A 23771-nucleotide genomic window follows, 5' to 3' on the forward strand; every position below is an offset into this window, starting at 1 on the left:
CTGATGTGTTATATACAATCAATAATAATAATTTTTTTTTCTTTTAAGTCATTATTAGCACCCATTTTGGAAGGAGTGCCACTACACTGGCTTCAAAGTGTAATGTCCTAGAAAGGGTAGATACATTGCTGATATCTGCAAGACTAGAGAAGATGATAAGCCCTTCTTCTTGGTTTTGTGCACAATAAAATGTGCACCCTATTTTCATCTTAGCAGCAATCAGATTATGTCTGCATTGTTCCTATTTCATTTACATTATCTGAGATCACTTACACAATTATCAAAACCTGTCACAGGGCTACATGAAAGGTCTTCGGGAACACTTCACCCAATGGAATCTTTGCTTCACAACCTGACTCAACTTGTGTATAAACCTAACTTTCGGAATAACAACTGTGAACCTATTAATGTTGCTCTCAAATATACCCCATCAGTCCAGAAACTTTCAAGATTGGGATAACAAAAAGAATAAAGAAAAGTCAAGAGGGTAGTTTTAACGCTTCAGGTGTTCTACGTAATCTTCCACCACATGAGCACAATCCACAGAATGTTCAAACAACAATGTGAAATGTCAGAAAAGTCTTCCTATCAGATGATGTTCAACTTGTGTGTCACACTGGTTTGAATATGTGTTATCATCAAACTGTTGATCTTTTGTGTAAATTTCTGAACTCTGTTATTTTGTGGTAGGTTCCTGCTGATAACACCAAGCCTCATCACCCACGATGTCCAAGTTTTGCACTTCGATCGAGTCATGACAGGCACCCACGCATAGTTGTTTTTGTTCAGGAGGTGATGTGTTGTGAGACAAACACTGTACATATTTTTCTCCTTTTCAAAACACTCTGGAGAATGTCATCTGAAACACTTGATTTTTGTAACAAAATGTTGACAGACTAAGGCTACACATCCACTACTTAACACTGCCTGCTCACGACTGACTGGTTGAATGCACACCTGTTGTTTACAGTTGTTAGTTCAAGTTGCCACTATTGTTACCACACTGACATCACCTATATGGGAGTACTGAAATCAGTCACTTAACTGTTTGGATGGATGATGTATTTAAAACATTGAATGCTATGCTTATTACACTAGGAAGTGTAGCAGGTTAATATGTTTCAACACTATCGTGAATTAACACACTTTGATAAATGAACTGTATGACAAACTTTAAACAGTAATGGCAACTTGTACACACCGCCATCTGACTTCCCAATGTTATGGAAATGTCTGCAATAAAATTTCAAAAAATCCATTTCACTAATTACAGCAGATGGTTGTAACTTGCAGCGCGTATCAAGAATATGATGGGCTATTTGTATTAAAATGTGGTCATGATCAACCTATATGTTCTTAGCCACCAGAACGTAAATTTTGAGACTCGATTTTAGCAGACAAAAATTTAGGCCAGGGGCAATCAGCATCAAGCTACAGCACACAGTGTGAAAATAGTTAAGAAAATTATAATATCTGCAGGTGTTGATAAGGGACTTGTGGACCTCTAGAAATAGGTCTCACTTGCAAGATGATAATGCACAAATATACGGCACCTACATTCCACTATTTCTTCATTATGTAGATGCTTGGCACCAGTCACAACTTGCAGAGTATTGTCACCAAAACCTCCAAAAACAATGAATGACCTCAGGAGGATTGTCACAGAGGAATGGGACAGGCTTGACAAGGAAGATCTCAACCACCTCGTGGACAATAAGCCAAAGAGGATTCAAGAATGTTAGCATGCACAGGTTGGAATAATACAGTATTTAAATGTTCATAGTTGTTCAGTCATGTGAAGTCATTCAAATGGTATGGTATTTTGGTAACATGACTTCTTGTTATCTTCAACTGAAGATGGTAACAGGTTAGCACTATTTGGACACAGCCATATGGCTGAATGACAGAGAACATCTCAAAATCATCATACACTGGGAAAGCCTAAAATCACAGACAGTACTGAATGTTACTCAGCAGCTAATATTGAATTCACAGATGCAATTTTGAACAGATTACTTTTACTTTGTTTTCCACACAGTTTTTCCTGAGTTTCATTCCCAGCTCTCCCTGAATCCAAGCCCACACATCCACAGATAAGCAAGTGTTGCAAAACTATTTTGGGCAATTTATAGTAAAAATATGCATATAAATATGAGTATGTTACACATCTATTCATATTTATATGCGTATTTATTTATGAGTATGTTAAGCATCTATGCCCCCCTTGAACCATGGACCTTGCCGTTGGTGGGGAGGCTTGCGTGCCTCAGTGATACTGATACCCATATCGTAGATGCAACCACAACGGAGGGGTATCTGTTGAGAGGCCAGATAAACGTGTGGTTTCTGAAGAGAGGCAGCAGCCTTTTCAGTAGTTTCAGGGTCAACAGTCTGGATGATTGGCTGATCTGGCCTCGTAGCACTAACCAAAACGGCCTTTCTGTGCTGGTACTGTGAACAGCTGAAAGCAACGGGAAACAACAGCCATAATTTTTCCCGAGGGCAAGCAGCTTTACTGTATGGTTAAATGATGATGGCATCCTCTTGGGTAAAATATTCAGGAGGTAAAATAGTCCCCCATTAGGATCTCCGAGTGGGAAGTACTCAGGAGTACGTCGTTAACAGGAGAAAGAAAACTGGCGTTCTACAGATCGGAGCGTGGAATGTCAGATCCCTTAATCGGGCAGGTAGGTTAGAATATTTAAAAAGGGAAATGGATAGGTTACGGTTGGATATAGTGGCCATAATTTTTCCCGAGGGTATGCTGCTTTACTGTATGGTTAAACATTGACGATGTCCTCTTAGATAAAATAGTCCGGAGGTAAAATAATCCCCCATTTGGATCTCCGGGGACTACTCAGGAGGACATTATTATCAGGAGAAACAAAACTGGCGTTCTAAGAATCGGAGTGTGGAATGTTAGATCTTTAAACGGACAAGTAGATTAGCAAATTTAAAAAGGGAAATTGATAGGTTAAAGCTAGATAAAGTGGGAATTAGTGAAGTTCGGTAGCTGGAGGAAGAAGACTTCTAGTCAGGTGAATACAGGGTTATAAATACAAAATCTCATAGGGGTAATGCCAGAGTAGGTTTAATAATGAATAAAAAAATAGGAGTGGGAGTAAGCCACTATTAACAGCATAGTGAACACATTATTGTAGCCAAGATAGACACGAAGCCCAGCCTACTACAGTAGTACAAGTTTATATGCCAACTAGCTCTGCAGATGATGAAGAAATTGATGAAATGTATGATGAGATAAAAGAAATTATTCAGATAGTGAACAGAGACGAAAATTTAATAGTCATGGGCGACTGGAACTCGGTAGTAGGAAAAGGAAGAGAGGGAAACGTAGTAGGTGAATATTGAATGGAGGTAAGGAATGAAAGAGGAAGCTGCCTGGTAGAATTTTGCACAGAGCATAACTTAATCATAGCTAACACTTGATTCAATAATCATGAAGGAAGGTTGTATACATGGAAGAGGCATGGAGATACTAGAAGGTTTCAGATAGATTATATAATGGTAATACGGAGATTTAGGAACCAGGTTTTAAATTGTGACTTATGACCACAGCAGTTGAGTCCCATAGTTCTCAGAGCCATTTTAAATTGTAAGACATTTCCATGGGCAGATGTGGACTCTGACCACAATATATTGGTCATGAACTGCAGATTAATACTGAAGAAACTGCAAAAAGCTGGGAATTTAAGGACAGATCCAGAGGTTGTACAGAGTTTCAGAAAGAGCATTAGGGAATGACTGACAAGAATGGGGGCAAGAAATACAGTAGAAGAAGAATGGGTAGATTTGAGAGATGAAATAGTGAAGGTAGCAGAGGATCAAGTAGGTAAAAAGACGAGGGCTAGTAGAAATCCTTGGGTAACAGAAGATATATTGAATTTAATTGATGAAAGGAGAAAATATAAAAATGCGGTAAATGAAGCAGACAAAAAGGAATACAAACGTCTCAAAAATGAGATCGACAGGAAGTGCAAAATTGCTAAGCAGGAATGGCTAGAGGACAAATGTAAGGATGTAGAGGCATATCTCACTAGGGGGTAAGATAGATACAGGAAAATTAAAGAGACCTTCGGAGAAAAGAGAACGCCTTGTATAAATATCAAGAGCTCAGATGGAAACCCAGTTCGGAGCAAAGAAGGGAAAGCAGAGAGGTGGAGGGAGTATATAGAGGGTCCATACAGGGGCAACATACTTGAGGACAATATTATGGAAACGGAAGAGAATGTAGATGAAGATGAAATGGGTGATATGATACTGTGTGAAGAATTTGACAGAGCACTGAAAGACCTAAGTCGAAACAAGACCCTGGGAGTAGACAACATTCCATTAGAACTACTGACAGCCTTGGGAGAGCCAGCCCTCACAAAACTCTACCATCTGGTGAGCAAGATGTATGAGACAGGCGAAATACCCTCAGACTTCAAGAAGAATATAATAATTCCAATCCCAAAGAAAGCAGGCGCTGACAGATGTAAAAATTACTGAACCATCAGTTTAATAAGCCACGGCTGCAAAACACTAACGCGAATTCTTTACAGACAAATGGAAAAACTGGTAGGAGCTGACCTTGGGGAAGATCAGTTTGGATTCCGTAGAAATGTTGGAACACGTGAGGCAATACTCACCCTACGACTTATCTTAGAAGAAAGATTAAGGAAAGGCAAACCTAAGTTTCTAGCATTTGTAGACTTAAAGAAAGCTTTTGACAATGTTGACTGGAATAGTCTCTTTCAAATTCTGAAGGTGGCAGGGGGAAAATACAGGGAGCGAAAGGCTATTTACAATTTGTACAGAAACCAGATGGCAGTTATAAGAGTCGAGGGGCATGAAAGGGAAGCAGTGGTTGGGAAGGGAGTGAGACAGGGTTGTAGCCTATCCCGAGACAGCAAAGGACCTGGAAGAGCAGTTGAATGGAATGGACAGTGTCTTGAAAGGAGGATATAAGATGAACAACAACAAAAGCAAAACGAGGATAATGGAATGTGGTCGAATTAAGTCGGGTGATGCTACAGAATTGTATTAAGAAATGAGACACTTAAAGTAGTGAAGGAGTTTTGCTATTTGGGGAGCAAAATAACTGATGATGCTCGAAGTATAGAGGATATAAAATGTAGACTAGCAATGGCAAGGAAAGCGTTTCTGAAGAAGAGAAATCTGTTAACATAGATTTTGGTGTCAGGAAGTCGTTTCTGAAAGTATTTGTATGGAGTGTAGCCATGCATGGAAGTGAAACATGGACGATAAATAGTTTGGACAAGAAGAGAATACAAGCTTTCGAAATGTGGTGCTACAGAAGAATGCTGAAGATTAGATGGGTAGATCACATAACTAATGAGGAGGTATTGAATAGAATTGGGGAGAAGAGAAATTTGTGGCACAACTTGACTAGAAGAAGGGATCGGTTGGTAGCACATGTTCTGAGGCATCGAGGGATCACCAATTTAGCATTGGAGGGCAGCATGGAGGGTAAAAATTGTGGAGGGAGACCAAGAGATGAATACGCTAAGCAGATTCAGAAGGATGTAGGTTTGCAGTAGTTACTCAGAGATGAAGAAGCTAGCACAGGACAGAGTAGCATGGAGAGCTGCATCAAACCAGTCTCAGGACTGAAGACCACAACAACAACAACAACAACAACAACAAGCACCTATTTCAACATTTCCATATTTTTATGAATTACCTAATTCAATAACTATTCTAAGAATTACTTTTCACATGGGAAAACTTTTAATGACAACCATCAGTATGTGACTCAGTCAGATGAAGTTCATGAGTAATTTTATAACTTTAACTACAATATTACAGAAGCAAGAAAGACACAGAATATAGAAATTTCTTTATAGTGTGCGATATTAAAGCATCACATCATGCAGCAACAAAGGAATGTCTCAATCATCTTGTGTACTAAAACATCAGAAAGATCCATAAAGTTATGACACTGCTAGAAAGTGCATTTTCATAAATCAGGTCAATTTAATGTACTACAAACAACATGCTTCAGACAGAAGGCTTGAAGGAGAAGAAAGAGGGGTGAAGGAAAAGGACTGGAGAGGTGTAGGAAAAGGGGTAAACGTCGGAAATGTCACCCAGAACCGTGGGTCAGTGGAGACTTACCTGATGGGATGAGAAGGAAATACTGATTGTTGGGGACTGCACTGGCTGAGATTTGAAAGCCTGAGAGCTTAAAAGTTGAAGACAGGGTAATATGCAAGACAGAGATTTCTCTTAAAACATCATGTACGAGTTAATAGGAGTGGAAAGGAAAGTGCATTGTAAATAACACAGGTGGGAGAGAAACAGAGAAAAATAGACAGCTACGAAAATGAAAGATGCAGAAAACCTCCTTTAATGTGCGTGTTCCTCTGCTGCTTGGTGAGTAGATTTTTTATTTATCCTATTACATTATATTGTCAAAAATTGATTGTTTTCATTGTTATACGAACAACATTACATTGTTTGATGTTTAAGAGGTTTGATTAGATTATCATTATTCAATGGTTGAACTAATTAAGGTGTTCTGGTGACTGTCATTTCCTTAGTCTTCCCAGATCTCTCCTTCCAGTAAATTAATATCTTGTTTCTTTCAAAGAGTACTCGTAGGGTAGGTCTGGTAGAATGTAAATAACCAAAACATGCAAGAGCTGAGTTGTCAACAAGCACACACGAAAGAGAAAGAAAACTTGCCAGCTTCCAGAATCAATCCTTTCAAGCTACAGTACAAATACACACACAAAACACATGTGTCTGCACACCGCCACACCTGCACTCCTGTGTACATGCACGTGCCTCTGCCCCTACATAGTGTAAGCAGGGTGCACGATGCCATCCTTCAGTTCAGCACATGGGCTGGGCGGGGTGGGACTTGTGTCGAGTGGTGTGGGTAGAGTGAGAGAGAAGTGGGAGGTAGGAAGAGGGTTTGGGGGTGGGTAGCTAGCAGCTCACATTGAGGTAGTCAGTTTGCTGGCTAGAAATGCGGGAGAGCGGGGTGTAAGTGTATAAGCTAAGCACGTGATGCACATGTGTGGAGCCGATATGACAACCAACCAGCTGTCCATCAGAATGAATGGTCACTGCAAAACTGTGCCCAAAAACAAAGTTGACCACCTACTGGCCCAACATGCAGCTGAGCACAATGTGCTCAATTCCATGGCTGCTTCACGACCCGGGCCATCAGGATCCTTCCCTCCATCATAAGCTTTTCTGAACTACCCAGATGGAAGTCATCCTTGCAACACATCCTTTGTTGGTAACCCTGCTGACCTCAACCTCCGTCAATCCACTGGCTACACACCATCCACCTAACACTTTCCCCTTTCTCTGTCCTATCACCCCCACCAAATTCATGTCTCCACATCACCTACATTGTGCGTCACTTCCTACTGGCTCTGGCACCACCTGTGCATCACAAGCCAACCACATACTCCTGCCAACACTCCCTCCCTCATTCCTAACCAAGAACTTGCCTGCCTCCCACTAAGCCACTTGTTACCCACCTCCACTCTATCCTCCTGCCTCCCACCTCTCTCCCCCCTATACCCACCCCACCTGACACAGCCCCTACCCCAACCAGTCCACCTATTGAACTGCAATCACAGCACTGTGTAGCCAGCTGATAGTGAGCGAGCGTGTGTGTGTGTGTGTGTGTGTGTGTGTGTGTGTGTGTGTGTAGACACATGCACATGCTCATGGGTGAGCATATAAAAATCTAGCTCTAAAAAGAATTAATTCCAAAATTGAGAGCAATCCTTTACAACATTTCGGCCAGATGCTTACGAGTTTCATCACAATGACCGTTCTTCTGTTTGCTCTCCTGGTGTGCCAAATTCTTCAAATATGAACTAGTTCTGTTTTATGTTCCCTAAACTGCTGAAATACTATGCAGCAAATTCAAGCTGTGTTCAATATTTTTGACTATTGTTGTTCATGATCATGAGTTTTTGTCATTATCCAGAACATTACCTGGGTTCTTGGCTACTTTTGGCATTATACACGTTGTGCACCACACTCAAGGCTACAAAACAAATACCGTGAGAGGCTGCCATCACACAGGCATAACCACTCGCCTGGCATTTCAAATTCCTAGCAGCTGCCTCCAGATAGCACTCACAGACTATTTTCTGCTTCCCCTACCAGAATATTTGTGTCTTGTGTTCATCTGACAATAATGTGGAGAGCCACCAATGAGAGTTCTGCGACCCATGAACTAAATTGCTTCTATCCTGTACTTGCAAACACAGAAATTCTTCCTCCGACAAGCACAAAACACTATGTGCCGTAGACATTCAGATGTTTACAAGCAGTTAGACAACTCAGTTCAGTAACTGCAGCCAGATCAGTCCAGTTCTCCGAGGACTACCTTCTGATTTAGTAGTTGCTATTTACAGAGTAATAGGACAATCAAGAGTGTCTCCATTCACAGGGGAAGTAGCAGCATATACAAAAATAGCTGTACTCAAGAGTGAACCATGTCTGAAAACAATAGTTATAGTGGTAATACTGCAAACTGCCAACATTATTTAATCAAGCAATGGAAAATCCAGGATGGAATGTAACAATATTATGAGAGTGTTTGCATGGAGTGTGTTTGTGTGAGTGTGTGTCTACTGTTGACGAAGGCAAACAGCCGAAAGCTTTAATTGTGAGTATCTTTTTGTTGTGCCTATTTGCGACTCACCATCTCTGCAATATCGTGAGTAGCAACTGTCTCATAATAACATTATTTAGATTTTTTGTTTATACACCAAGTGCTACACAGCAAACTGTAACAAAGTTAAGTACCGTATTGTATCATAATTTAACAAATGTCAATGGTTAGTTCTTATGGCGTTGCCACATTTCTGTTTATATTGTCCTATCAAAGCATGTGTTTACCTAAGAAACAGTGTGCAATGGCTACCTTAAATAAACTATAGCTGTTTCCTGCTACTGTGGATGTCTGGGCTGAATTAATATCAACATTTAGTTACAAAATTCTCAACAATACATAATAATGATACAAACACTGTCACATTTTGAGGGAAACTATTGCTGCTGGAATCACAACATTGAGTACAGTCTGCCACCTGCTGTAGTAAAATTATAAAATACATAATATTCCTAGACAACAGACAAATGACGACTACTATATGATGTAAGTTGTATTCTGGATCTTCATTGCAAGACTCACTCTTGGTAGCTGTATTGCAATTTTTGTTTTCTAACATCGGGGACTATCATAGAACAGACTGAAAAGTAGGGTACACACCTTCACTTTGAAAATATGAGCTATAACATTTAATGACTACAGTAACAAAATTTCGTAGTAATAGCTCATAAAAGTTACATAAATCTTGAGTTATGAACGAATAATCAGTAATTCAAAAATAATTAAATATAATTCTTCCAAAAGATCACACATTACAGTGTGTTCTCAAAAAAAGATGAAAAGCAGTATTTTGAAAACATTAGAAAACACAGAAAATAACAACGGAACTTTCAAGTACAACCAAATCATCAAAAGGCAATAACACCCAAACCACATTATCAAATTCAGCTGGTTTACACACTAAACTTGAAATAAAAACAGATACTGCCCGGATGGTCATGATTTATTAAGCTTCTACAAACTTCAGAAACATCAAAAGAAAAATTCAACTAAGAAAAGAGTGAAATTTCGAGACTTCTGAAGTACGTTATATTTGACATGTAACCTTTGGTGAGCAGCTTGTTATATTAAAAGTATGCTTTAGTTCAATATTTATTAATTAATTTATTAATATATAAATTGCTGAATTAACAGAAAGCTTACCATTGTCCCAAATGGAATGGCACGGGAAGCATGATAATAAATTGCAATAAAATTTATGAAAAATGCTGTGCCACACACAAGGGCTGGCAGCATAAATGCAGACAACAGCATTTGACGAATCCAAATTTTCCCTCCCATTCGAGCGTACAGACTTCCTCCAAAGTATCCATTCACAGGGGAAGTAGCAGCATATACAAAAATAGCTGTACTCAAGAGTGAACCACGTCTGAAAATTAAAATGTAACTATAAATGTTGAACAAACAATACTTATCCTTACAAAAGAGTGACTCATCAGAATCGTTCATCTACAATGTCCGTAAATGAAAAACTTATGTTAAGTGATCACTGTTTAGTGTACTTTAATCTTAATTAAGCAAAGTAAGCAACAATTACAAACTGTAACAAATATGTTTAACTAATCAGGAACTTGAAGCTAAAAGAAAAAAATATATTCAACATTTTTAATTAGTTATACAATAATATAGCCAATGTGTATTACGGAGGTACACACAGATATTAAATAATATCACCATAATACAATAAACAACTAGAGGTTCGATTTATTGTTACTGTGAAGAAGTGGTTTTGTTTCAAGGCTAGTTGTGAAACCTTTCATGACCCTTATATGTCCATCTTTTCCTTCTGCTTTCTGATCCCATCACCCCAAAAAATCTCTCCATTTGAGTTTCTGAATGATTAATATTCATTTCAAGTTTTTAGCTCTCAGATATGCCTGTCTCTACAAATATGCATCTTCTCTATTGGTCAACTAACTTATCTTTATTTCTTGATCAGTTCAACTTGCTGTGCTGATTGCAACAGCAAGTACATGTACTATTGTTGCTTAGTTCACAACAAATCTCTTGTACATAAAAGTCATTAATCTGCTGCTGAGAACTTGTTTCCAAAAAATTCTCTCATTCTAGTGTCCCCCAACCAATGTTTGTAATGTGTGATATGTATCACATCATACTTTACATAGCTAACAATGGTAGCCATTTTTCGTAATTTCAGGGCAGTGCCTTAAGCGTGTCCCAATACAGCATTTACCGTCCTGTTAGTAAGTTTCTATATGAATGGGCATTTCACTGTATTGTATGAAGACTGTTTTGAAGTTATCTTTAATTACCCTATTCCAATTTTGTAACAGAAACACATCGTACAGTAAGTCACCTGCAACATCTTGTGAATTTGAAATTGTGTTCTTTCTTTATGTGTAGCACGTCACTTTATAAATATTCGTTTGTATTATGTAAACATATACAGAGCACTCAATATGGTGTATTAAGTGAACAACGCCCAAAAATATATTAAAAAAACTCAGGAACACAACAGATTAGCCACCTACACATTTCCAGTGAACAAGTTTTTTTCCAGAAAAATTACCAACTCATTAAATTACATTTGTGAATTGGTAAAATCACTATTGAAATAAACATTAATTAATGAGGCAGTTGGTAAACTTTCAGTTTTTGTTTGGAATCAAATAATGAGTGGGACATTACGGGAAGGAAGGTCTCTTGTGTCTACAGAGTTGACGTATAAAGTGACAGCTACAATCAAGGAATGACAGACAGTAAAATGAATAGTCACTGTAAAAAGTGCTATAGCCTCTCCACAAACACAGATTTTCTTTAACAGGGTATAGAGTGAAGGAACAAAATTAATGAGTTTTTACCTTTCCCATATCATTCCCATCACACGTACAGATAAGTACAATGGAAGATAATTTCATTGCTACTCATCGCGTAGAGGTCATATTAAGCGGCAGACAGGCACATTGAAAAACAAAAAAAGAACCCTGCTGTACGTTATTGGCTTTTGCACCAAGTCATTAGAAGTGGATGCACGCGCTCGCGCGTGCGCCAGCCGCTCCCCCCCCCCCTCCCCCTACACACACACACACACACACACACACACACACACTGTCATCTCCAGGTGCTAAGACCTGACTGCATCTAAGGCAAGCAGCAGCAATCTAATATGGGCAATGGGGTAATAAGAGGTGTGGGACAGAGAGAGGGAGATAGGAAGGTACAGTAGAGTAAGAGGAAGATGCACGTGCTACCTGTAAGGGTGTGCAGGAATGTGGTCGAGGGCAGGAGAGTGAGCTGGTAAGTACAGCATCAGGTGGTGCTGGGCAGTGAGGGAGCATAGACAAGAGGAGACAAGTAAAGAAGGAAAAACTATGTAGGTGTGCTGGTGGGACAGAAGGCACGTGTAGGGCTAGAGTGGGAGCAAGGACAGAGAAAGGCAGGTGGAAGACAGGAGCTAGTGAAAGCCAAAACCAGATAGGTTATGAAAACGGGGCTATGAAGCTGGGAGAGTTCACATCTGTGCATTTCAGGAAAGCTGCAAAGCAGTCATCCAAGACTGAGTCTTCCCACAAACACCAGATTTTCTTAATTGTGCAAATAGGAATTCTCCCAGCAACATGGCCTTAGTTCTCGTAATCCCCCTGGTTTCAGCCTTCACTAGGTTCTGTCCTCTACCTGCCTATCCTCGTCCCTTCACCCATTCCAGCTCTACAAGCACCTTCTATCCCACCAGCACACCTGCATAGTCCTTCCCCTTCTCTATTTCTCTCCTCTCATCGTTGCCCTCCATCCACCCTCCCCCAATGCAGGTTCCCAACACTGTGCACCTAACAGCTACTATCCTTTCCCCACCTAGTCCCTGCACACTCCCACAGGTAGCATTAGCATCTTCCCCCACATCCACCCTTACCTGTTATGCTTTCCGCTCTCTGCCCCATACCTCTTCTATACCCCACTGCCACCCCATCAAATGTACCTTTCTGCAACTCATCACATCGTGCCAACCCAGCAAACGTGCCTTTCTGCCACTCATCACATCACATCATATCATATCGTATGTGTTGAGTAACTATCTATCCTTTTCATAGTGTAGCCATCCCATCCTGTATTTCGCATTGTTTGATTTAGTTGACCATCATAGACTAACAGCTAATGGAATAACTTTTTTTGAGCTAAATGATTAGGAAATTCATTATTCATGGAAGACAAGTCAGTATGAAGAACACTGATTGCAGCAAGAATTTAGGTCAGACATCAGTGCACAATCCATCGCAATTTTCAGCCTATACGGAACACAATGGCACCAAGTTAGCATTCACGAAATCAAACTGTAGTACCAGTTTATTGGAATTTTTACCTAAGCAATGATTTCAACACCAACCAATGCTGTGAACTTTAAGCATCAGAAATAGCGCTCCATTTTGATGCAAATTTCTGTGAGATTAATTTAAGTAGTGGAGAATCTGAACTCTGGCACTAATAACTTTTCATAACTACACTAACCCATACCAGCTTCCTGAGACTAATTACCATTTCACTAGTAAAAGAATAAGTTTGCTGGTCAATACTAACCACTGCTTAACAGGAATATTTTCCTACTACTCACTTCCCTTGACAAATCAGCACATCAAAATTCCTTATTCCTTGTTGCTCACATTGCACAACATTCCCAAACATGAAACAATGAAGATTAACAATGTATTCATGACAACCATACAAATTTAGTATACAGATGAAATTAAAATACAAGCTGAAATGTTGAACATAAACATATCAAACAAATCTCCAAGCAAACCAGTTATGCTAACTACCTCAGAACAAATCAGTGCTTACAGCAGAGGCAGTTGCCTTCATGTAAGTTTTCCAATTCCTGAGGCCACTCTGACTCAATAAAATTACACTGGAATCACTCCACACCCCATAGATAAGCACAACATTCATCTTAAGAACATAATGTCAAAGATGATCAAGTTACATGGTGTGGAACATTGGATGAAATATCTCTGTATACCAGAGCACCAAGAATGATTATACCAATCTCCTCACCAAACAGGCACACTTCTGTCTACAAATGTGATGTGTTTGCCCATATCCCTTTACACATGGAAAAAAAGTGGGGCAAAACACAGTGACACAGAGGTCAACAGTACTGTAATCTGCAATCTGGTCATATCTTGTTTACAGTCTGGACACACAATTCCATCACAGGACATTTAAATTACAATCTTTTCATGTGGGCTGCATCACAGTTGGAAAGAAACTATGAGCAAATTCTAAAACCAGTAACCCACCAGTTTCACCAATATCCCTGCATCACAAAATACAAGAGGTGTAATGCAACACACTTTTTTCCTTGGCCAATCAGTTTGAAAAATGCAGAATTTTCTGTGAGATATTGTGGAATATTTTAACTTCAGTCCCTATAGTTTCATAAAGTTCCAATAGGTGGTGGCACTACATGTACCCTTCAAAATAGCAACTGCAGCAAACATGCATTCCAAGCAGAGAGCTATCATTTTCTTTTGGCAGAAAACTGGAGCATCACATATATTCATAGGTGGCTGAAGAATGTCTATGGAAACATGGCAGTGAACAAAAGCATAACGAGTTGTTAGGCGAGACATCTGTGACCATCGCAACCACGTCGCACAAACCTGCCCAATCTCTTGTGTACCAGACGGCCACTCACAGCTGTAACTCGTGCAATGTTGGAATGTGCAGACATTCTCAAGGTGATTGACAGATCACTATCAAACATCTCACTGTTCAACTGGACATCTCGGTTTGTAGTGCTGACACACACATACACCAGCTGGGGTACACAAAGGTGTTTGCCCACTCGGTTCCTTACCACCTAACAGAAGACTATAAAGAGGAATGAAGGACCATCTGTGCAGAATTGCTTGTGGTTGCAAGGCTGATCGTGACAGTTTTTTGTCGAATATCACAGGCAATGAAACACGGGTTCAACACTTAGAACCAGAAACAGAACAGCAATCCATAGAGTGGTGCCACAACACCTCTCCTCTGAAGAAAAAGTCAAAGCTACAACCTCGGCCGGTAACGCCGAGGCAATAGTCCTCAGGGACTCAGACAGGTTTATTCTGTTTGTTGTCCTCCATCACAACGCGATGATCGACGCTGAAGTGTATCGTGCCATCCTTAGGAAACTGAAGAAACAGCTTCAGCATGTTTGTAACCAAAAAAGTGCAAACAAGTCTGCACACCCGAGAGGAGTTCACAAAACTTCATTGGACTGTTCTTCCTCATCCACCCTAAGACTGCATCTCACATCTTCCGATTTCCACCCATTTGTCCAAAGGATGCACTCCACAGAAAGCAATATGTAGATGACGATAAGGTTACTGATGCGACGAGATGTTGGCTCCGATGTCTACTAGTAGAGTAATACCGTGCAGGCCACATAGGTCCTCCCAGCTAGATGTTGAAAACTGGGATTTTGTAACCAAAAGAATGGGGAATAAGATGGTGTATTGGAATCCTGAATAAATCCAACCTGTTTCCAGAAAAAATGTTATATTACTTACAGAACCCATCTTGTACAACTTACAGTCTCACTGTGAACTATTTATTAAGTATTACAATGTGCAAATATAAAGGAGTGCAATTCCAAGAATGGCTTCTGTACTAGCCCATACATATTGGTTGGTATTCCATCATCTTACATTTATGTTGCAGTAAAATTTCAGAACAAATTATGTTATTTGTGCTATTCTACAAACCAATGTGAATAAAAACAGGATATTGAAAAACTGATCTTCCACATCTCATGGGAGACCTGCATCTGTAATAGAAGACTTTTTAATTATTACATGTTCAAATCCAAATCACTACTTTCACAGCTTTGTCTCCCACACAACAGAGTAAATGACAAATGAATTCATAACTTTATATATTTTCCTCTAATCTGCCCATCTGCTCTGTAAAATACACATTTATAACTTCTCTGAGAGTAACGACTATTTTCATGTACGAGATATGGCAGTGGTGGTCAAGCATTAAGTATCACATGAGCAGCTGGAAGATACGAAGAAAAAACAAAATGAAAATTATGAGGTACTGTCAAACAAAGTGATTTCGGACGGTTTTGTCATTATTTTGATTGTAACTTTCGTATATATTGTTAGATTAAACTGATTGTTATGGAAGTGGTAGGGTATATGTGTAACGAATACATAACCAGAAAGTGTATGTGTAGGTACATTTATCTGAGGCAGTTAAATTAAGTGTCCGAAGTCACCCCATGGATTGGGGTGATTTTAGACACAAGTGTTTTTTTAAATCTCTGTCCAAAGTTACAGTATATAGATGGTGAATTCGGACAGTTACTGCCTTTTTTTAAAATTCTACATGCTTTTTATTTGATTTTGGTGACATTTTACACATGGTGGGAGATTTTCCAGCTTTGCCTTGATATTTGAGAAAACATCTTAACAGTAACACTGAGACTGTTTGTCACTTATTCACCTAGGGAAACAAATGATGCAAAATAAGTTTTGGAAAGCGATAAATGCATTCTTGTGCTTAAAATAACTGGCGCACAAACGTTAAAATACGTAACTCTTTGTTTCTATGCAGTGGCAAAGAGCAAATAAGCCATACTGTCCGAAATCACCCCGTTTGACGGATGAAAAGATTTGGGCAGAACATCATGTGTAGTGCAGTAGCCAAGTAAGATACTTAGTCCATGTTCTCATAAACAATTTTACCTGCCATAAAAGTTTTGTAGTGGACACTGGCTACAGAAGGACTTAATTAAATGTTAAGTTAACATATAAGATACTGCAATACAATGTTCTTCAAATCCTGTCCAGTTTGAAAACCAAAATAATACAAAAACACAACACCAGAAATTAACAAAGGCCTGCACTATCCTAAAAAAGGCTATTTTTTGTTCAAAATTACAACTGAATGAGCGAAAATAATCATGAAACTATTTTTTCTTTCTTCTGAAATTTAATATGACTAAGTATTTCTGGGATGGAGACAACTCTCTACAAATTGTCTTTAAGGCATACTTTGACATAAATGTTTGCATGTTAAACATTTTTTTTTTTCAAATACATTCACCAACAGATTCATTCTCTATGAGCTATAAAAGGCACCAGATAATGTACTTACTCTGTATATAATTCACCCATGATTGCAAATATTATAACACTTAGTACCACTAGAGTAACTTGATGACCTGCACCTATGAGGGCAGAGAATAACATAGGATGTGAGGCAGGGCGAAACACATCGCCATGCACTTGTTTCCATCCATATTCATCTCCCAAATCACGTTCCTGAAACAAACCACTTTATAAAAGCAAAGTAACACTGCTTGCCATTTGGGCAACCATTTTGGAACAACATTCATCCCCATTTTCTTTAACCATTTGCCATTTTGGACAAACTGCTCATGTAATTCTTTAACTACAGAAAAGACCACTGCACACTTATACTGGGTCATGGCTAAAATCTGTTTGAGAAACATTCTGAATAATGATTTTATTGCAATATGATCCACAGCTGAAAAAATTTTTGTATGAATCAATACTGCCAGTAACTGTCAACATTTTGTTTACGAGGGTGGTTTGAAAATTTCTCAGAATCACCATGAGAGGTTAGCAATAGCGCAACGAGTTGTTCATGTGATATTCATTGGACTGTTGCCTGTAAACATGTTTCACGTCAGTGCTCTTGGGAGAGAGCTGTGGCAGTAATGTGGCTCTGCTGTTGTTACCCACGTAGTGATTTGCAACAATGGGAAAAAAATGAAAAAAGAAATATCGTGATTCAACCAGGGATTAAGTACTTCGTATATTCAACTGTTGCAAACTGAACAAATGAATTTAAACTTGGTCGGGAGGGCTTAGATGATTCGCACAGTGGTCGGCCTTCAGATGTGTCACTACTCCAGAAGTCATTGCAAAAGTGCACAAAATGGTCATGGAGGAACGTCAACTGAAAGTGCGTGAAATTGCTCAAGCTTGCCAGATGTCATCTGAAAAGGTATATCACATTTTAACTGAAGGATCAGAAATGAAAAAATTATCTGCAAGATGGGTGCCACAACTCTTTGACGCTGGATCAGAAACGCATGAGAATGGATGTATCTGAACAATGTTTGGCTCATTTTAGGAGAAATGATCGATATTTTTTGCACCAGTTTGTGACCACAGATGAAACTTGGGTGCACTACTACACCCCAAGAGACAAAAACCGTCAAAGCATGCCGATTCTTTGCCACCAAAGAAAGCAAAGACAATTCCTTGTGGGAATGGTCATGGCATCAGTGTTCTGGGACGCGAAGGGGATTTTGTTTGTAGATTGTCTCCGCCCTGGGCAAACAACTACTAGTGAATACTGCGCTAACCTCCTGGACAAATTGCAACAAAAGATATGTGAAAAAAGGTCAGGTTCAGCAAGGAAGAAAGTCATCTTCCATGGCAAAATTGCACTAACTAAGGTACGAATTGTTGCCACACCCGCCTTATTCACCTGATATGGCTCCATCAGACTTCCATCTCTTCCCAAAACTGAACATTTTTCTTGGTGATGAAGATTCACTTCAAACAAAGAATTTATAGCTGGAGTTGACAACTATTTTGCAGGCCTGGAGGAAACTCATTTTTGAGATGGGATCAAGGCACTGGAACATTGTTGGACCAAGTCCATTAATGTACGATGAGACTAAATTAAAAAATAAAAAAGTTTCAGTGATGTAAGTACTTTTTTCTATTATGTTCCGAGAACTTTCCAAACCACACTCATACTTTTTTTTTTTTTTTTTTTTAATCACTGTACAATTTTCATGCACTTAAATAAAATTAAAATTGGCAATCTTGCAATCAGTAATTATATTCAGGTACTTGAAAATAACCTAACCATCAAAATTATATGTTGGTACACATATAGTACACAGAAGGCATGGCAACTGGTGAAGAACTGAACACATTAAACTAAGTGAAGTGGCACAGTCATTAAGATACTGGATTCTAATTCAGAAGGATATAGGACCATATCCCTAGCCCACCATTTCTCTACAATTTCTTTAGCGCCACATGTTGTTGCCTTCTCATACTAGATCAATGGAGCAAGTGCACCATCTCTGATGATTTTATCATTGATGGGATGTTCAATGAACAGTCCACCTAGTGTGCTTTTGTAATTTCAAACTGATAACCACAGATAAAAGATGATTCTAACTGAAGATGTCAGTGATATCATTTAGTGGATAGATAATTTAAATTTGGCAATTTTATTGAATTACAGCCATTTTAAGCATAAAGTTCTTTGAGGGAGAGGAACATTGTTATCATCAATAGCTGAGTATATCTTTGGCAACTGTCTGACAATCTTGAAAGGTCTGTGCCCCTTTTTGCTTTCTACACATTTCATTTTTAAACCTCTTCGTGCCCCTGTCATTCATTTCCAGAATTTTCAGCAGAGCAGCAATAAGAAGCTGCTTCATATGATTATACACTATACATAAATTATACATTTTTATAAGCTATTTTCATATGCTATAAGCCAATAATGTTAAAAACAGAATAATTTCCTCTTATATGCACCGCAGTAACCATTTCTCATGGAAATTTCTTTAGGTAACTCATCATCTTTTGACACTTTTGCATTTACGATTTAATCAAGAAACTGCACAGAAGACAGGTTCCAAAGCTTGTAAACTCTGTCTGCTAAAGTTGCCCATGGATGAGACAACTTTTTGGGTTTCTAGATGTGTCACTGTTTTACATGTACATAATATATGGTTGGCTTTTTGAAGTGTGTGTGAATGAATAATGTGATATTTCAAATATAATTTGTTCATTACATACAATGAGCTGCCAAGGTAATGCATTATTACTTAAAGATTAACAATACTTCATGACTAATAATAATTACGTTTGAGTATTCTACCTTCCATTCAACTGTGTTTCATAATGATGTCTTGTGAAACAAAGAATCAATTTCATATATAAATTTTTGGTTCATATGTTAATATGTTGAACTGAGTAAGGCTGCACAGTGGGTAAGAAATGGAATCTCGATTGGGAAGAGCTTCTTTTAATTCCTATGCAGCCATCCTAACAGACTTCCCCTGAATCACTTCATGTGAATTGGAAGGGAATTCCTTAAACAGTCTGAGCACTTCTTTCTCACAATACCACTCACATGAGTTAAGGCCCAACAGACCACACAAACTTTCTAGATTTCTTCAACATTTGTCACGTAAAAACACTGCAAAAGAAATTTTGAACATGGCTGTCTCTCAGCAACCATATATAAGTTTAACAGAGAAATTATACAGCCAACCGACTGCAAATAATTAATTATTGACTTAGGTTTCAATACTTCAAAGAAAGTCTTTGTCAGAATTAAATCTTAACAACCCTATAAATACATAGAAAGATAAGTTTGACACAAACAATAACAAAGATGAAAATGTCATAACATAAAAGTGACTTACATAAAGTTACACTGCAAGCAGGCTATAGTCAGAATTATGAGCAGACTTGCTCAAGTAAAAAATTAAAAATGTTCCAGTGTTTGGTACAAACACCTTGCAATGAACAACCTCATGCTGATCGGCCCAAGGCTTACATTGCTGCCTCGAAAACATGATACAAGTGCACCACCTATTGGGCATGGACAGTGACATAAGCCAGTTTGAGTCATTACAACAGAAATAATCAAATTAAACAACAGTTGTTATTATAGGTTATCTGTCTTGAGCTGACTGCAATGTAATTAAAAATAATTACACCAGATGCGTTTCACTTTTATTTACAAAGCATCTTCTGTGGTATTGTTTCTTTACATAGTCTGCACCTTCCCCCCTTGCTAGCAGTGGTTCGTGTCAACAGGCTTCATTTCACATCTGCAGCTTTTGGCATTTTGCATTGATTCCTGTGCTGCACTATTTATAATTGACTTTCTTACTGTTAAATATTGTAGAATATTTACACAAACAGCTTCACAGTAAAAAAAAAAGTCCGCGCAAAGGAAACTTCAGTAGTACATATCAATATATGATCTGAAGAAAAAGATGTTTGGGAATTAGAGGCAGTAAAAAAAAAATTTACAGGAATCATGATTTTGTAAGTAGTGGATTAAAGCCTTTGAAAAATATTTTTTTACGTAACTGTAACTGGTTGTTGAAGATGAGGCCATCGTTCTTAGAAATATGCTCGAAAATCTCCAGCTCTTTGATTATGTTGAGACTGCAACCTTTTTTTCTCTCTATGTAAAATTGAAAACTCTGAACTGTTTACAGGAGCAACTGTGGACTTGAGATTGTGAATAAACTAAAAGTTCCCTTCATGCACATGGTTTTTTGGACTGTGCAGCTGTTTGTGTAAATATTCTGTAATATCCTGTCTTCATGTAATGCTCATTTCTGTAAAGCCTAATAGACAGCTCTCACTTGTACTTCATTTACTTGACTACTTTGTACTTTCAAAAATTCATTTTGTTTTTATAATTAACTGCTGTTTAATTTGATTATTCCTGTTGTAATGTCTCAAACTGACATATGTCAATGTCCATGCACAGTAGATGGCGTAACTTGTATCCTGTTTTCATGGAAGCAATATAAGCCACTGGGCCGATCAGTCTGATTTGTTTGTTACAAGGTATATGTACCAAATGCTGGAACATTTTTAATTTTCGGTTTTTAACTTCAGCAGGTCTGCTCATAATTTTGACTATTGCCTCCTTGCAATATAACTTTATGTAAGTAAACTTTATGTTGTAACATTTTCATCTTTGTTAATGTTTCTGTCAAACTTATTTTTCTATGTATTTATATGGTTGTTAAAATTTCATTCTGACAAAGACAGCCTTAGAGGTGTCGAAACCTAGGTCAATGTATTAACCGGTTGACTGTTATTTCTCTGTTGAATATTACAAAGGAAATTCATTTATTATTTTAAACAAACAACCATTGTATATTTAAGATTTCTGACAAGAAGTGATATTATCAAAACTGAATGACATTCAGGCTTTTTTCCTTGAAACCCAATTTCAGAGTCAGCCGCTGTGGCCAAGCGGTTCTAGGCGCTTCAGTCTGGAACCGCGCTGCTGCTATGGTCACAGGTTCGAATCCTGCCTCGGGCACGGATGTGTGTGATGTCCTTAGGTTTGTTAGGTTTCAGTAGTTCTAAGTCTAGGGGACTGATGACCTCAGATGTTAAGCCCCATAGTGCTTACAGCCATTTGATTTGAACCCAGTTTCAGGTTTTCTTCCCACTTTTAAGGTTTCTTAACCACTGTTTCCACAATACAAATTTATTTATTAAATTTCAGGCACCAGGCTTGCTTTAAGAAGGCTCTTGTATAGGATACTGGGGAAGAGCCATAATGATTTTGAGGAGACAATTTTTTTTTAATTTACGATGGCCACACGGCCACGCCTTAGTCACTTACAACTCAACCTACTGTCTTCTTTCGGAAAAGAGTTGCATAGGTGGAGGGTTAACACAGTTTTAGCTCCATTCACAGCATATCTCCTAAGTCTGTGGGTTTTGTTTCAATACAGTAATTGCTTAACCTCAACACAAAAATGTCATCTTCCTTTTCCCCAAGGTTGCTACAAAAAATGAAAATCAACTACGAGATAATCAGTTGCTTATATAGCAATCTAGTAACTCTGACTTTCTAATACCTGCTGTAATGCTGTGCCCAACATTTAGCTGGTGCAGTGTATTTGTCCTTATTTTGTTTTTCTAATGCCAGGATTTACCCATTTTTCAACAGCAGCGGCATTATATAGGGTGTCTGAAAATGAATGTTGGGGTTTTAGGCCTCGTGGCTTTGATTACACTCAACTTACAGTTATAGATAATACATCAAATGAAAGAGGAACTTGAACAGTTTTTCTAAGAAGTATTCAATGTGAGCACCCTTTGTCACACAAAACACACCAAGTCAATAGGCAAGTTGTTTCCAAACCTTGATCAGTGGGTTTGGAGTAATTACTGCAACAACCGTTCTAATCCTGTTTCATAAGTCAAGCGGATCAGCTCATAGCAGATGCCAGGCTCTCATCCGGCCCCTTCCAGCCAATCCAGTGGTCGGGTAAAAGATTGTCTAACCAATCACGTACTTATATATCTAAAAACAAAGATGATGTGACTTACCAAATGAAAGTGCTGGCAGGTCGACAGACACACAAACAAACACAAACATACACACAAAATTCAAGCTTTCGCAACAAACTGTTGCCTCATCAGGAAAGAGGGGAAGGAGAGGGAAAGACGAAAGGATGTGGGATGTGGGTTTTAAGGGAGAGGGTAAGGAGTCATTCAAATCCCGGGAGTGGAAAGACTTACCTTAGGGAGAAAAAAGGACAGGTATACACTCGCGCACACACACACACACACACACACACACACACACACACACACACACACACACATCCATCCACACATATACAGACACAAGCAGACATATTTAAATATGTCTGCTTGTGTCTGTATGTGTATGTGTGTGTGTGTGTGTGTGTGTGTGTGTGTGTGTGTGTGTGTATACCTGTCCTTTTTTCCCCCTAAGGTAAGTCTTTCCGCTCCCGGGATTGGAATGACTCCTTACCCTCTCCATTAAAACCCACATCCTTTCGTCTTTCCCTCTCCTTCCCCTCTTTCCTGATGAGGCAACAGTTTGTTGCGAAAGCTTGAATTTTGTGTGTATGTTTGTGTTTGTTTGTGTGTCTGTCGACCTGCCAGCACTTTCAATCACGTACTTAGTCATGCCAGTGAGGTGGTGCAACATCATGATGCCAAATAAAGTTCTATGGTTCAGTTTCTTCCAACTGAAGAAGGGACCACATTTCTAATGCATCAAGATAAGAAACATCAGTTACTGTTGCTTCACTGAAAAAGGAAGGCCCATAACTTTCCCCCAAATGGTGGCACAAAAGAACATTCAATTTAAGGGAGTCTCACTGCAACTGTAGCACGTCATGGGAATTTGCACATTATGTGTGCACACTTTTCCATTTAGGCGAAATATAGAGTCATCACTGAAGCTGACACAATCCAGAAAATCATCATCAAAAAGCAACATTTCATTTGCAAAGTTGGCATGTAAACCATAGTCTGCAGGCCTTAGAGCTTGTAATGACTGCAAATGATAA

General features: G+C 38.7%; 1 protein-coding gene across 1 annotated transcript in view; it reads right to left on the reverse strand.

The window, feature by feature from the left end:
- Positions 1-23771, reverse strand: part of LOC126237250 (transmembrane 9 superfamily member 3) — a 94403-nt gene that overhangs the window by 40059 nt on the left and 30573 nt on the right. The window contains exons 6-7 of the mRNA XM_049947166.1: positions 16772-16938; positions 9812-10037 (exon numbers count right to left, since the gene is read on the reverse strand). Of these exons, the coding sequence (XP_049803123.1) occupies positions 9812-10037; positions 16772-16938 (393 nt within the window). The remainder of the gene's footprint in view (positions 1-9811; positions 10038-16771; positions 16939-23771) is intronic.

The sequence above is a fragment of the Schistocerca nitens genome, chromosome 2 (genome assembly GCF_023898315.1).
Source record: "Schistocerca nitens isolate TAMUIC-IGC-003100 chromosome 2, iqSchNite1.1, whole genome shotgun sequence".
Lineage (NCBI taxonomy): Eukaryota > Metazoa > Arthropoda > Insecta > Orthoptera > Acrididae > Schistocerca > Schistocerca nitens.